At 49.2% G+C, this 13882-nt stretch overlaps 8 protein-coding genes across 8 annotated transcripts; 4 read left to right on the top strand and 4 right to left on the bottom strand.

Moving 5' to 3' along the window:
* Positions 1 to 130: 130 nt before the first annotated feature.
* On the bottom strand, positions 131 to 901 carry VC83_05638 (uncharacterized protein; the record flags this gene model as incomplete). Its single annotated transcript, XM_024469256.1, has 1 exon — positions 131 to 901. One exon carries the CDS (start codon positions 899 to 901, stop codon positions 131 to 133), a length of 771 nt encoding a protein of 256 aa, XP_024323004.1.
* Positions 902 to 1557: 656 nt separating this feature from the next.
* Positions 1558 to 2444, bottom strand: OAC1 (Mitochondrial oxaloacetate carrier protein; the record flags this gene model as incomplete). Its single annotated transcript, XM_024469255.1, has 2 exons — positions 1558 to 1787; positions 1844 to 2444. 2 exons carry the CDS (start codon positions 2442 to 2444, stop codon positions 1558 to 1560), a joined length of 831 nt encoding a protein of 276 aa, XP_024323007.1.
* Positions 2445 to 2987: 543 nt separating this feature from the next.
* Positions 2988 to 5347, top strand: SWD2 (member of Set1p complex, histone methyl transferase). Its single transcript, XM_024469254.1, has 3 exons — positions 2988 to 3401; positions 3461 to 3686; positions 3748 to 5347. The coding sequence occupies exons 1-3, from the start codon at positions 3261 to 3263 to the stop codon at positions 4521 to 4523; spliced, it is 1143 nt and encodes a 380-aa protein (XP_024323008.1). The 5' UTR covers positions 2988 to 3260; the 3' UTR covers positions 4524 to 5347.
* VC83_05635 (uncharacterized protein) lies at positions 5005 to 5918 on the bottom strand (the record flags this gene model as incomplete). Its single annotated transcript, XM_024469253.1, has 1 exon — positions 5005 to 5918. The coding sequence occupies exon 1, from the start codon at positions 5887 to 5889 to the stop codon at positions 5005 to 5007; it is 885 nt and encodes a 294-aa protein (XP_024323005.1). The 5' UTR covers positions 5890 to 5918.
* On the top strand, positions 5919 to 7114 carry VC83_05634 (uncharacterized protein). Its single transcript, XM_024469252.1, has one exon. The coding sequence runs from the start codon at positions 6351 to 6353 to the stop codon at positions 6669 to 6671; it is 321 nt and encodes a 106-aa protein (XP_024323006.1). The 5' UTR covers positions 5919 to 6350; the 3' UTR covers positions 6672 to 7114.
* Positions 7115 to 7318: 204 nt separating this feature from the next.
* Positions 7319 to 8407, top strand: VC83_05633 (uncharacterized protein). Its single transcript, XM_024469251.1, has 2 exons — positions 7319 to 7550; positions 7618 to 8407. The coding sequence occupies exons 1-2, from the start codon at positions 7398 to 7400 to the stop codon at positions 8185 to 8187; spliced, it is 723 nt and encodes a 240-aa protein (XP_024323011.1). The 5' UTR covers positions 7319 to 7397; the 3' UTR covers positions 8188 to 8407.
* Positions 8408 to 9090, bottom strand: VC83_05632 (uncharacterized protein). The gene is made up of 4 exons (XM_024469250.1): positions 8950 to 9090; positions 8796 to 8898; positions 8506 to 8741; positions 8408 to 8452 (listed from the first exon to the last, which is right to left on the bottom strand). Exons 1-3 carry the CDS (start codon positions 9077 to 9079, stop codon positions 8642 to 8644), a joined length of 333 nt encoding a protein of 110 aa, XP_024322907.1. The 5' UTR covers positions 9080 to 9090; the 3' UTR covers positions 8408 to 8452; positions 8506 to 8641.
* A 4267-nt stretch (positions 9091 to 13357) lies between these two features.
* Positions 13358 to 13655, top strand: VC83_05631 (uncharacterized protein; the record flags this gene model as incomplete). Its single annotated transcript, XM_024469249.1, has 2 exons — positions 13358 to 13421; positions 13477 to 13655. The coding sequence occupies 2 exons, from the start codon at positions 13358 to 13360 to the stop codon at positions 13653 to 13655; spliced, it is 243 nt and encodes an 80-aa protein (XP_024323009.1).
* Positions 13656 to 13882: the final 227 nt, after the last annotated feature.

Genomic DNA, 13882 nt, shown 5'->3' with positions numbered 1-13882 from the left:
CAAGGTCTGATCTCTGTAAAGTGAACCTGGGCGCCGGCTTTGCGCCTCTCGTCGATGGGCTCGTTAACTCGGGTTCGGCGGTACTCCTCGTCGATCCAAGGTCTGATCTCTGTAAAGTGAACCTCCGGCACTATGGAATTCCTGGACATTTTTGCCGTGGCGGCCAAGAGCCTGATGTGCACAGCATTGGGACAGGCCTGGTCCTGGGCCACTCGAAGTTGTTTACCCTTTCGCGCTCGGCATGGCGTAGCTTTCTGGCGATATCATGGTATTTAGAGGCAACGTTGTTGTGTGGATCAACCCTGTTCTCTGCGACTGGGCTCAGGGTGCGCCAATTGCATTTATCACCAAGGAACTCCTCTATCGCTGGGCCCGCCATAAGCCATAACGGATTGAGATCTCCCCAATCTGTCTTAATATAGTTGAGGTATGCAGAAACAACCTCAGGATACTGTGGTTTAGCGCATAGAGGATCTCCAATGGTGATTGCAAACCCATGATACGGGACAAAACCTTGAACCGCGCCTGTGGAAGGATGTCGCCAGTGCTCGTAGCGTTCATCTAGCCAGGACGTATTTGCCGCATCGCCATAATTTGCAATGAGCTTCTCGAGAGGCTGGTAGTCTTTGGGGATGACTTCTTGGTTCCGGTTTGTCTTGTCGGCCCATGGCGGATTGGTAGTTCTCGCTTCTGGGTGCCGTAGAATGGGCCCTCCTAGATGCCTGGGAAGGGATTTTGGATCTCTTGGAAAGAGTGATGCGAGACGGATATTGCCAAGGTCAAGGAAGAGAAATGTGAGCCTCTCGAGGCCAATACCGGCTCCAGCATGAGGGGGTGCAGCCCATCGGAAGCCCTCTATATAGTCGTTCATTACCTCAGGCTCTACCCCAAGCCTGCGCATGCGCTTTTCCAGGCAGCGGGCGGAGATCCCATGTTGCTGCTCTCTGTGGCTTCTTGTTTCCCTCCTTTCGTGCTTTGCTCTTTTGGGCCTTGCTCGGTGGTGCCGGGTCGAACCCTCGCCGGTGAGTGCGACACCTTGCGGTACATTTCCGGCAGCAAATATTGGCCCGTGTGTAATTCGTGATGGTTCATTTGCCTCGGGTTTGCCTCCTTTCTTAAGCCGCCTGAGTGGAGCCTTAAATTTCTGCGCGAGCTTGCTTTTAATCCCCTTTGCTTTGCCATTCTCTCCGTTGGAAGGACCTGGCTCTGCCACTTTTTTGTTCCAGGCGAGAGTGTACCTATCAGGTATTATGGGAGCCAGCTGCCGGTCTGGCTGTCTTGAGTTGATGCTGGTTTCTCAGAGCGTTGTGTCAACTGGCAGTGAAAGCTCGATACGGTGATACTGGTCCGGTGTAAAAACAGGGGCTGGGCGGTCTATCAGTGATAGAATCGGTAACACCTTGGATATTTGCCAATTATACAACCTTAATCTTTTTCTTTATACAAGAGATCTAACCTCGGACTTTATTTACTCTCATCTCGGCAAAAGGTATTATATACAAGTGACGGTACCTTACACCAGTCCTCTCCTCCTTTGGTTCGCCTTCCCAAGTCCTCTCATATCGCACCAGCTGGCAATATCTTCTTCTCTAGTTTCGTCATCCACTTATTCGTCTGCTCGGCGAAAGATAAGGTTAAGATTGTATGTGGGAGAATCCGCGCCAAGTGCGGCAGGTAACCCTTATAGATGGCAAGGAAACCCTCAGTGCGCACAGTCTTCGAGAGACAGTCGTAGACGCCCTTGTAGAGGTTTCCGTTCTGGTTGTACATTCGGGACATGATAGTATCTGCGAGTGTTAGTAAGAGTCACTGCACAATATGGGGGTTCTCATCCATAACATACCTGGTGGATGCATTACACAGCATACGACGAACCCACTCGTTGTGCTACTCGCGAGGTGCAGCGCCGGCCCCTCTTCCATGCCAAAATGTTTCACTAACCTCCTCTTCACGAAGAAGTATGTTGGCAGCTGCACGGAGCTGCCAAAGCCCGTCCTCACCATCGCAGCGCCCACACCGCGGTATAAGCCCTTCAGCCCCTCGGTGCCATAGATGCTCTTGAACCCATCAAGCGCATTCTTATATTTATGTTGCGTGCCGACCGGCCGCATTGGCGAGAAGCTCTGCAATCTCGTCTTGATAAGGAAAAACGGGCTTCCCGCCGCGGCGCCAAGGATACCGGAGGATGCGCCGGAGAAGACATTGACCCCGAGGGACTGCACGGTAGAGTCGCCGTAGACAACTTTCGTCGCCGTAGCACGGAGGGGCTCGTAAAAACCGAGACGGCAGCCGTTAAGTAGGACTTGGTATATGTAGGCAGCCCCGATACCGCGGTAGATTCCTCTGAGACCCTCATTTCGAACAATGACGGTGACGCCGTGGATCGGACCCTTATATAGTTTAGGTTGTTGCGCCTTGCCTTGCAACTCGCCCTGCAATTGCATGCTGAGAATGGTCAGCACGGGAAAAAGGCCAGGGGCGAGGCGCGAACGAACCGGATCTTGACTGTCTCGAAAGGGTGGGTTGCTGTTACTGCGCCGCAGGCTGCAACGCCGCCAGCGATGAATGCGCTGGGGGAATTATTAGCATTCTGCGGTTTAGTCGTTCAACCTGGTGCTCCGGCTCACCCTAACGTGGTCGACATCTTTCACCGATGTCTTCTTGCAACTTCCTCTTCCTCAGCACTCAAGCCGCCTCCGGGCCGTTCTAAGACTTGTTCGACCGAGTAGACAGCGAGCCGGATATATGATAAACGAGTGGTTATCCGATTGCGCCCCCTAGTGTGCAGACAACAAAGACAACAAGGAAAAGAAGCCGCTGGAAAAATAGATAATATATTAACACCAGAGAGAGTGCGGGCTTGCCGACGGATATGCCGCCCAGAGAGCTTATGCTGGTTGATCCCTCGCGTGGCAGCCGTTTTCCCCGAGACCGCAGTCAGAACCGTGACCCTTGTCCATATTAGTCTTAGTGCTTTTTGCGGACTCCGACAATCCCACACTGGAAAGCCGATCCGAACCGCAGCAACCCTTGCGACAAGGCTGAACAAAATCTGGTCACGTGCGTGCCTGTTGTAGAAGGCTGGGACAAGGCGGCGGCGAGCTTCCTCCAATGCAACAGCCTCACTCGACGACAACAAGAGAGCAACTCAACATCACAATGAGCGCATAGAGTATTTATAAGCTTCTCAGGCATGACTTTAACTTGCCATATTACTGAATACTAGCATAACATTTCTTTTCTCCCTTTACTCCTCCACCATGAGCTCCACACCTATGGACGTGGAGACTCCAAGGCCGGCGCCCAATGCAAATGGAGGCATTGGCCTCTCCAGGTCAGGTATCAGTGTGCCGGCCATTGCGAAAGTCAGCGAAATAATTTCAAACTTCCGGCCAACAAGGGTAAGCCTGTTTCGAATACGCTCAATTGCCCACTCATAGCTAATGCTGCCTTCTTCAAGCTCTTCAAGCGCGACTATCATAACGAGCCCACGACGGTGCTCTCACTGGACTTTGATGACAAGGGGGAGCTCTTGATGACCTCCGAGACGGATGAGTCTATCCAACTGTACAATGTCCTCGATGGCACGTTCAACAAGTCGCTGTTCAGCAAAAAGTACGGTGTCAAGCACGCCAAATTCACACACAAGTCCACGAGCATCATCTATGCCAGTACGAAGGAGAACAGTATGCCCGACGCCCCCCACCCTGTGATAGAGGACTCGACATGCTAATTTATACTCCCTAGATGACATCCGCTACCTCGCGACTCACGACAACTCCTTCCTACGCTACTTCAAAGGGCACACTGGGTCGGTAACCTGCCTCACAATGAACCCCGGCAGCGACACATTCGTCTCCTCCTCCCTCGACAACACCATCCGCATCTGGGACCTCAACAGCGTAAACCCCATCGGCATGCTCAACATCAACTCCCCCCACCTCACAGCTTTCGATCCATCCGCCTGCGTCCTCGCTATCGCCTCTGCCGCCGCGCAAACCATCCTCCTCTACGACATCCGCAAATTCGAGAAAGAGCCCTTCGCCTCCTTCGACCTCTACCCCTTCGCCAAACACGACCCAACCGCGCGCGCCTGGCGCTCCCTCGACTTCTCCAATGACGGGAAAAGCCTCCTCGTTGGCACAGCCGGGAACACTCATTTCGTACTCGACGCCTTCGATGGCACGCTCAAGCACGGCCTTATCCGAAAGTCCGGGGCCGCGCGTCGACTCCCACTTGCCAAAGAGGGACCTGATGGAGAGGATGACACGGAGGCGCGCCATCACACCAGCGGCGACGTATGCTTCTCGCCCGACGGGCGGTACGTGCTGAGCGGGCAGCAGCGCAGCAACGTGCTCGTGTATAATATCACGGGCGCGACGCAGGTGGGAGGGAACACACCGATGTGCGAGCTCGAGAGTAAAAGCGAGGTGGCGGCGATACGGTATAATCCGCGCTTCAATATGTTTGCAACGGCCGATAGGGAGCTGAATTTCTGGGTGCCGGATCGGGATTCTGTTTAAGTGGGCGAGGGGGAATTGGGGAGATGACATCGGAGTTGGGGGCGTTGGGGTGGTGATGGATGGGGCTAAAGATATTGAATGTCGGGTTATATTGCCATTAAACGGGTATCTGGACTGCATTTGGAGGTTGAAGAATACGAGGAGACTGCTCAAAGTTGATGCCGAGTGAAGAGGGGCATAAGCAGAGCAAAAAGCAGGTCTGCTCTCCCTAGGGCATGGAATTTTCCCAGGATATATAAAGCCCACAGTCAATCGAAAGCCGATCTGTTTGTACCAATCTCGCACACTCGCCAACTACGCCACCGCAAGCAGGAAGCGAGACAAACGAATAATGAATTATATAGTCTATATGCTAATATGAAATAAGTAGTGTAACTATATATTTTCGCTGTACATAACCCAAATACCCCTCTGACGAATTACCCGCGCTACCCCCCGCTTTCAAACCCGACTAAAGCAAAATACACCCCTCTACCTCCACCTACGCGCCATACCTCCTCTCTGCCACCGGCTCGCCCCTCCTCGACTCATGCCTCCTCCCACCTACCAACTTGCCCACCAACCCCCCCGTCACAGGCATCTCCATGTAATCCCACACCTTCCCCCTATCCTCCTCTGGAATGGCCCTGAGCGTGATACCCACGCCCTCAAAGATGCATACCACCGCCAACTCCATAAGCACCACCATAACCAGGAAAACCACATCACTCCCCGTCACAGCATTGAACTTCGCATTGTCCCCGAAAGCACCAACGCCCGCGTAGACTACGCGAACGAGGAGGAACGGCAGCGCAGCCGTCAGCGCGGGAATGAGACGCCGCTCCCCCGCCTCCGCGGACGAGATGGCGAAGAAGACGCGCGCGGTCGCAAGGCACAGGATGACGTAGCCAGCGATGAAGAGTCCGGCCGCTGCCTGGACGAGCGTCCGCGCCTGATGGACGTCGTCATCAGTTTTGGCATCGCTGAGGTTGACAGCGCCGACGATAGCGAGGATGAGACCGATCATGACGAGCAGCTGGATCAGACGCAAATGGCGCGGCGTGACAGTCACCGAGTGGGCGCGGCGCTCGATGGATTCGATGGCGCGGTTGAGCAGGCCGAGGGAGGCGAGGAGGAGGGGGGAGAGCCCGAGGGAGTTGGTTATGCTGTTGGCGATGTGGAGGGAGGTGGAGGTGGGGGAGTTGATGAGGGCGAGGTTTATGGCGGCGGAGAGGAGGCGGAGGGTGCAGAAGATGACGAGGAAGATCCAGCCGGAGGAACGGCCAAAGCCGTGGCGTTTGGAGAGGAAGGCGCCGAGGAGGAGGAGGGGGGCGTAGAGGACGAGGAGGGCGATGGAGATGCCGTTGCGGAAGGTTAGGGGGGTCATGTTGGGCTGCGTTTGGTTGGGGTGTGGTGGGTGGGAGTTAAGGTGAGATCCACGAGTGTGGGATGGGAGAGCGGTCTTGCAATGGGGCTGGCAGTGTGTAATAACAGAGTGAAATGGATGGTCGAGTGATAAGGTTACCAAGACGGGGAATAGAAAAGCTTATATGCTCACCTTCAACGCACTGGACATCCCGATGCGGCCAACGGCCACACCGGCACTCATCTCCACTCTCATTCTGTCTCAAGCCTCGTATGAGCCATCTCAGCCTCGATAGCAACGGTTGTGTTGGATCATCGAAAAGATGGAATTGAGTGGTCTGGGTCGTTCGTTGGCGGATTACCCTCGGGTATAGAAGATCCTTCATATAGAGCCCTCGAACCTTTGTGACGCTATACTAAAGTCAGTATCTTTCTTATCGAATCCCTCGACTCCCACAAACCTCTTTCGATACATATAAAGAAATGTCAATCCAGCTCAAATCACCAAATCGCGACCCCTCCAAAGTCCCAAGTCCCCTAAAATCACTACGAAAGCTTAACCCACTCGGCAAGACAACCCTAACGCTGACACGCGTCCGCGCAATACCGCAATATCGCACCCATCGAGCGCACTTACCGTATCAGGCTCTTTGCTTCGTTGAGTGCAGCCATGATGACTCCGCCACGCCCCATGATCATCCTACAGTAGTGCTGACGGCAACGACCGTAGCGGCGGCGCTCAGGGTGTCACAACGACGTGGTGACCCGATCAGGATCGCGTTTCGAGAGAGCGTCCGGCCGTAATATCAGCCGCGCGATCCGCAGAATTTCTACTTTCCAGTGGTGCCTTTGGACAGGTAGGCGGATATCTTTTGTGGCACGGTAAGCAAAGGATGAAGGATTACTATCCCTGGGCAGGACGAGGAGATCGACAGGGTGTTAATTTAGAAGGCTGTCAAACCTGTCACCCGGGAGTGCATCCAGCGATCTTTTATTCCACGCCCTATGGTACTGTCGACGACATGTCGATGCCGCTGTAGGAGGATTTAAAGGCGTATTGAGATTTAGGACGCGAAAGGGATTAGAGTCATGGTAGGGCATGCATCGTGATCGCTACTGGAGATGTGCAACGAAGCACTCTGTGCGATTGTGACAGATAGGGGTCTTTCCAGGGGCGAGATACTTATTTAGAATAGGGGGAAGAGCAGGACGGGGGTGATATAATACCAGAGGCAGTGAGTAAAAGGGGATGCATATATATCCCGATGCAAGACACAACAGTGTGCACCATGGAGCTCTCCAGTACCGTGCACTTTTTTATTTTTACACACAGTTATGTGAACAGAAACTCTGGGTGATATCTTCAATCGGCTCATACGAAAGCCGCCCACGTGATTGGCTTGCTTTATTACGGCATGACAACATAACAGAGCTTCAACCCATCCTTATGAACCCATTTCTACGAACCCGTCACTTAACAGTTAACTCTTAGAAGTATCTCGTTGGCATAACGCTGATACACGAAGGACAATGGCAGGCCCCAAAGTCCTCGTCCTCGGCGGCACGGGCCCTGCAGGAATATGCCTCCTCAGGGAGCTTCTCCATCGCAATCACCCTGTGGTAGTCTTTGCCAGAACGCCCTCCAAGATCCCAGAAGATCTCGCATCAAACCCCCTCCTCGAGGTACGCTCCATACTTCCAAGATCACCTATGGACATGCATCATGTAATACCAAGTTAACCTGCCACAGATAATCCAAGGCACCCTAACGGACCTCGACGGCCTCTCTACCGCCGTCTCAACCTCCCACACCATCCTCTCCTTCCTCGGCCCAACCACAACCAGTAAATTTGACCCCACCATCTACTCCACCTTCTATACCTCCCTCTTCAGCCTCATGCGCCAACACTCCGTCCGCCGCATCTTCGCCATGGGCACTCTCTCCATCCCTCAACCAAAGGACAAGTTCTCTCTCCTGCGTCTCTTCTTAGTCTTCATCGTACGTCTGTTCGCTAACTCCGCCTACCGCGCTATTCTGGATATCGCGCGCGCGTTCGAGGAGGCGGGGCAGGGGGTGGATTGGACGGTTTTTAGGATCGCGGGGATTCCGGGGGGGAGTGATGAGGAGGCGTGGAGGAAGGATAGGGAGGAGGGAGAGGTGTTTGAGGGGTGGATTGGGGAGGGGGGGTGGAGTGTGATGCAGAAGAGGGGGGCGTTGGCGAGGTGGTTGGTTGATGCTACGGAGGATGGGAGGGAGAGGTGGATTGGGAAGATGCCGGCGGTGGGGAAGTTGAAGGGGAGTAAGACGAAGGCGGATTAAGGGTGTTTTTTTGTGGCCGTCTTTGACGTTGGTTATTCGAATTCAGGGCTATTGAGGGGGGGTGATACTGTCATTCCCATGCATAGGGGACGATAAATGTGGCCGATGCTTCTATTCTCTATCCTCCGTTTCTAATGTTGTAAATGCTGTAAATGTCTAGTACATAGTTCATAAATCCAGCGCCAGTAATGCATCTATCAACTGCCGTCAGAGTGGACGGTAAACTATCAGAAGTCCCAAAGCGTGCCAAATGCGTGTAGTCCAGCTGATTGTCAGAGGTTAGTGATTTACTGTTGGTTAAGGTGCTGACGAACGTACCTTCACGATACCCTTGCATCATCTCATCATTCCCCTGCATGTTGGAAGTAATGAAGATGACCTCAGCTCCAAAACTCGCCCACGTGGCTTTGAGTAGTTCCATAGTATCTGGTCGCCCTCCTTGTTTCCTTGAGTCCTAGAGAATCATTCTTTCAGGCTCAATATGTTTGCGAATCAAACCCGTTACTGTTGGTCCAAAAGTTTTCTCTTGATCAGAACCTATCCAAATGAGGAACCTAGCACGATGTTAGAAAATCCACCCTTTATAACATTATTTGAGAGCGGCGTACCAATTAGGGTTCTGGATGCAGGTTGACAGCGCTGCGCCAATACCAGTACCAGTGCAGATACGGATCCCTTTATTAACCATCGCAGAGGCTTGCCCAACACCAGCTATTTATATATTAGTAAATAGCTAGTCTAGAGAGGATAAAGCGAGCATACTAAACTTCAGCTCCCTAGTCCACACGGTTTTGGGTGGATGAGTAACAATATCCTTCGTAAAGTCACCTTGAACTCCGCAGATCATAATGATGCCCGGATTTCCGGCCTTCGCTAATGATTCCAAAGGCATGGTACTCCATGATAGAGGTGACAGATTCTTCCTAGAAGACCTTGCTGCATGCCCCGGTCGAAACGGAGAATGGCGACTTTAGGCGATGGCTAAATAAGTCAGTAGATTTCTAGCTATAAACTAGGGATGGCCTACAATTTCAACTTCCACTATGACCTCTCGAAGAGTGAATCAAGACGAGAACACTATAGAGCGCTAAGGTGGAAGTTATTCCAGCTGAGTGTCCGGATTCGAGGAACAACAACAAAGAGTAATACAAAAATGATATCACAAATCTAGTAAGACTTCTCTATGATGCAAATCAGCAGAACGCAGTAGCTAGTGAGCTAGCCATGGTCGTTCCACGCACTCCTTCCTTCCACAAGTCCACTTCAGCATGATCAACGCCATGATTCCATCTATATTAACGGTGCATAGATCCGCTCTTTCTTAGGGACTTCCTAGAATAACTACTTGTATTCCTTATACTCCACTGGTATTTGATTTAGTAAGGATGCCTAGGCTAGGTCATTAGACTTAGCAGTTGCACATAACTCCTTCTAGTCCTAGGAGGATCTCTCCCTTTACATTGTGTCTGTTCGTTGTTCACACGTACACTAGCTCATTACAACTTTCTCATTCTCCTAGTCGATCTAGGGGCTGTGTTTCTTAAGACACAGCACACTAAGGATGCATACATGATTGTCTATGTGTACGATATCAAACTATATCGTTTCCTTGTGTCTGTAACACTAACTTCTAAATGATAGAAGACATAGAGGTTTCTTATGTAAGGTTGACTTAACAGAGGAGGCAGGGGATTAAACACAAAGGCTTTCTAAGTAACACGTTACAGTATTGTAAAGAATACTATATTGAGTTGAGCACGAAGCTCCTATCTAAGGGAATACTATCTACTTATATAGTAGCATTGTGCCAAAGGGATATTAGAGATATTATGGATAACAAATATCCATCATATCCTCTGCTATCAATCACATGTGATATTGAGGATATTATAGATAACTAATATCCATCATATCCTCTACTATCCACCACATGGGGTTGTGGCTGTATGTCATACTGACATTCGTTGCACTCAGTTTGCTATCAAACTCAAGAGCAAACTTGGAAATCTCCTCCTCAAACCTACAAGTCACTATACATATTTTGGCTTATCACACCAACAACAAGAGCAATACTACTCAACGATTGCTACAACCATCTATGATTCATTACACGTCATCGCTCCTTAGTTACTGGGCCGATATTACCACATAGCATATCTCTACAACCCTCTATGATTCATTACATGACATCACTCATACTACCACATGACATATCTCTACCAACTAGAGGCCTAGGAGCATGAACGATAGCTCTAAAAGCTCCTACGAACCTCTATGATTCATTACATGTCATCGCTCTTTAGTTACCCACAAGATTGGTTAAGTTATGACATAATTTGTCTATGACATAATTTGTCTATAGGAGTACTCTGACCTTGGACCTCCTTTTACTTCCTATAGGCTACAAACCTAAGAGATGGTTCTATGGGATTCTCTTACGTCGACTACAGTTACCAAGCCTGGTAAGTCATGGAAAGTCTTGGAAAATGAGAGAACTACATTCCTTTAGCATAAATAGGATTGCCCTTTCCTTAAGAAAGGGCAAGCAGACAATACAGTAAATCGACTATCACATACTTCCACGTCTTTTCCAAGCTTCCAAGCATTCATCTTGTTACTCCTTGTTTCTGAAAAGTCAGTGAGGTGTTAACCTCTGACTTACCCCCGAGTTCCCAGACTCAACATTTGTTGCAACTTGTCTGAACCACTTCACTACATCACACACCTGATTGCTGCGTTGTGGAATAGTCTAAGCTACAACCCTTTGGCTCTGTTTCCTAAGACAGTGTGTTGTCTTAGTAAATTCATCCCTTCCTTGGGTGGCTAGATTCTCACATCTGGTGCACCCACCATTACACTGTAAACGCTAGCCTTGTGACTTATAGGTCACGTTACTAGAGCCTAGCCCCACTAGCCCTGTAACCATGACATCACATTACCATATCCGTAACAGTGTCTACATAGCATGACCATTTCTAATAGGACTGTATTGTAGGTTACCATTCTGTTGTTAGTTAAGATAGGCTCTCTATCTACAACCATTAATAGAGGTCAGTCTTTAGTTGCGTCCTGAAACTGTATGTGCTGCTACTTTTTTCATCATAAAGTTGCCCGTTACTCCTAAGTCTATTATAGCTTAGAGGTGTTGCTGTTGTATCTTAGCAACCACAAATAGCTACATGCCACCTGTCGTGGCACATAGCTAGTTCGTACTAGGTCTCTTTGTGTTGCTTGCTAGTGGCCTACCATTGATGACCCCTAGTTTTTTGAATCGTTAGAGGAGTAAACATCATACTTGTCATCCAGGGAAAAACTGGTGTTTTTCTTTTTTCTGTAAATGATACTTATAGTCATCCTAGCCACAGTATTCCTAGTAGATGTAATAGTGCTAGGGGTGATTAGCCTTTGTTGCATCCATCATCACCCATTCCCGTTAACCTCTAACCTATGGTTTTTCGATCCTTCGTAGTGTAGATAAGGAGTCAAGTTGTTCCAGTGTGTTAAATAGTATGAACCCGTATACTGCCAAGGAATGCACATGCCAGCATAAAGCATGTGCGTGATAGTTGCTGTACCAACATGATAATAACCTCAGTAACACAATGTTTATTTATCCCAAATTTTCCTATTTTGGGACCTGCTAAGACTCTATGATGTCAGGAAAAGTGCTTGGCAGTATACGGGTTCATACTATTTAACACACTGAGTTGTTCTATCACTCTCCTTTCTAGGCATGTAATGGGTTTTGTGCCTTCTCTATGAATCATCTCCCACATTCTGTCGTTAGCCTACTCTAGGTCTCCTATGCGTTCCTAGTAGTAGTTCTTGACTACTGTTGAACTCTTAAACTTGGTCATTTGCAAAATGCTTGTCTTAAGCCATTCTTCTTAGTGGTCCTCCATCTTAATGACTGTCTTAGAACCACCAACATCCTACAAGTGTTGTTTAAGTAGTTGTAGTAGTTCTACAAGCCACCCCTTCGATCCTCTATTAAGATTTGGCATGCAAGCTTCTAAAGTGAGTTCTTATATAGAGCCTTGAGTATCGGAACCTTTCTCTCTAGATTAGGCCCTTTCTTGCTCTCCTTGATTTTCTCATATGCAAACTTAGTCATAGTTCGCACAATCTTTACACATTGTAGGGGTAGAGGTGGTTTTGGCGCTAGTTTGCCAAAAGTCTCTTGTTCTAAGGGGGTAAGCGATTCTGGTTCTGACCCTTTGCTTGTGTTGCCTCCCTCTTCAGTGTCTTTACCGTTCATGACCTAACTAGGTGTTCTGATAAATGTGGTGTTAAGTTGTCTGCTCTGTCCTTGCCAAGTGGCATTAAGCTGTTTGATATACTTTTGTCTACTGTTCCCTTTCTTTAATTGCTTGTAATTTCACGCTAGCAGAGCCGTTCTTAAAGCTGTCGCTCCTTGTTAGGATTGTGCTGTTTGCCATTAGGCTTGAAAGTGTTACGATGGCCATAGAGGCCATGGTGCTAGTCTAGTGGTTTTACCACAGAGTATTCTTTTTGGAGGTTCTACTATAACATCGCGGGGAGTGGGTGTCAGCCCATGGGAATGAGGTGAGTGACTGACTATACATCGGTATTATACCCATGGGGCCTCTCTCGAATGCCTCGGAGCGAGGTGGCAATAGAAAGGGAGAAGCTTTATGATTCCATCTACCTACTAAGCTATGATTTAGCCTCTCTAGCCTCGTGATAATGAGGCTGGTGACTATTCATCGACCTATATCCATAGATGCTATCTCGAAAGTTACAGACCATAGTGACTCAAGAAAAGGGGTCCATGAAGGGTCCCATCTGCCCACTACACCGTGACTCAGCCTCTAACTTAGCGACTGTCTAACGACGTAATAGTCATAGAGGCTATCTCGAAGCCTCTCGGCGAAATATATAGAGAGCTTTTAAAATATTCCATCTGCCTACTACAGCATGAATCGGCTAGTAACTTCATAGCAACCGGGTTGGTAACTATTCATAAACACAATACCTATAGAGGCTTCTTGAAGGCTATAGAATACAAAGACGCTAGCGTGCTTATAACCACTTTAGCTACCCGCCTATAATTATCCAACCTCAACCTCACTCTCTCACTCTACCTCTTTCAGGAACTCGAAATAACACAACACCAACCATCTGAACTACACTCAAATACGACGACAAGATGAGTGTGTTGAAGCGCAGGTTCAACCCAGAGCAAACTTCTGACCAAATTTACAATACTGAAAGTATGTATATAATCTTCACTCTCATCACTTTGCTACTATACTAACACAATAATAGCTGGATATTGCTCGGTCGAGTTATACAATGCTTGCAAAGACATCTACCGCGTAGCTCCTAGCTACAAGATTCCCGTTCCGTTCCCCTGGGTCGTCAAGAAGGCTTCACAAGCTGGGCGTACGGTCTTTGATCGCCTTGAGCAGCGTATTCGAAACGTACTCGCAAGTCTCGCAAAGTGATGAGAGTGAAGATTATATACATACTTTCAGTATTGTAAATTTGGTCAGAAGTTTGCTCTGGGTTGAACCTGCGCTTCAACACACTCATCTTGTCGTCGTATTTGAGTGTAGTTCAGATGGTTGGTGTTGTGTTATTTCGAGTTCCTGAAAGAGGTAGAGTGAGAGAGTGAGGTTGAGGTTGGATAATTATAGGCGGGTAGCTAAAGTGGTTATAAGCACGCTAGCGT

The sequence above is a fragment of the Pseudogymnoascus destructans genome (assembly GCF_001641265.1).
Source record: "Pseudogymnoascus destructans isolate 20631-21 unplaced genomic scaffold scaffold_14, whole genome shotgun sequence".
NCBI lineage: Eukaryota > Fungi > Ascomycota > Leotiomycetes > Thelebolales > Thelebolaceae > Pseudogymnoascus > Pseudogymnoascus destructans.
This window is presented reverse-complemented; position numbering and strand designations above follow the sequence as displayed.

Coding starts and splice junctions, on each gene's coding strand:
- SWD2 (XM_024469254.1), top strand. CDS start 3,261: ATGAGCTCCACACCTATGGACGTGGAGACTCCAAGGCCGGCGCCCAAT. Junction 3,402..3,460: donor CAAACTTCCGGCCAACAAGG/GTAAGCCTGTTT, acceptor GCCTTCTTCAAG/CTCTTCAAGCGCGACTATCA. Junction 3,687..3,747: donor TGCCAGTACGAAGGAGAACA/GTATGCCCGACG, acceptor TATACTCCCTAG/ATGACATCCGCTACCTCGCG.
- VC83_05634 (XM_024469252.1), top strand. CDS start 6,351: ATGTCAATCCAGCTCAAATCACCAAATCGCGACCCCTCCAAAGTCCCA.
- VC83_05633 (XM_024469251.1), top strand. CDS start 7,398: ATGGCAGGCCCCAAAGTCCTCGTCCTCGGCGGCACGGGCCCTGCAGGA. Junction 7,551..7,617: donor CATCAAACCCCCTCCTCGAG/GTACGCTCCATA, acceptor AACCTGCCACAG/ATAATCCAAGGCACCCTAAC.
- VC83_05632 (XM_024469250.1), bottom strand. CDS start 9,079: ATGCCTTTGGAATCATTAGCGAAGGCCGGAAATCCGGGCATCATTATG. Junction 8,899..8,949: donor GACTAGGGAGCTGAAGTTTA/GTATGCTCGCTT, acceptor ATATATAAATAG/CTGGTGTTGGGCAAGCCTCT. Junction 8,742..8,795: donor TGCATCCAGAACCCTAATTG/GTACGCCGCTCT, acceptor ACATCGTGCTAG/GTTCCTCATTTGGATAGGTT.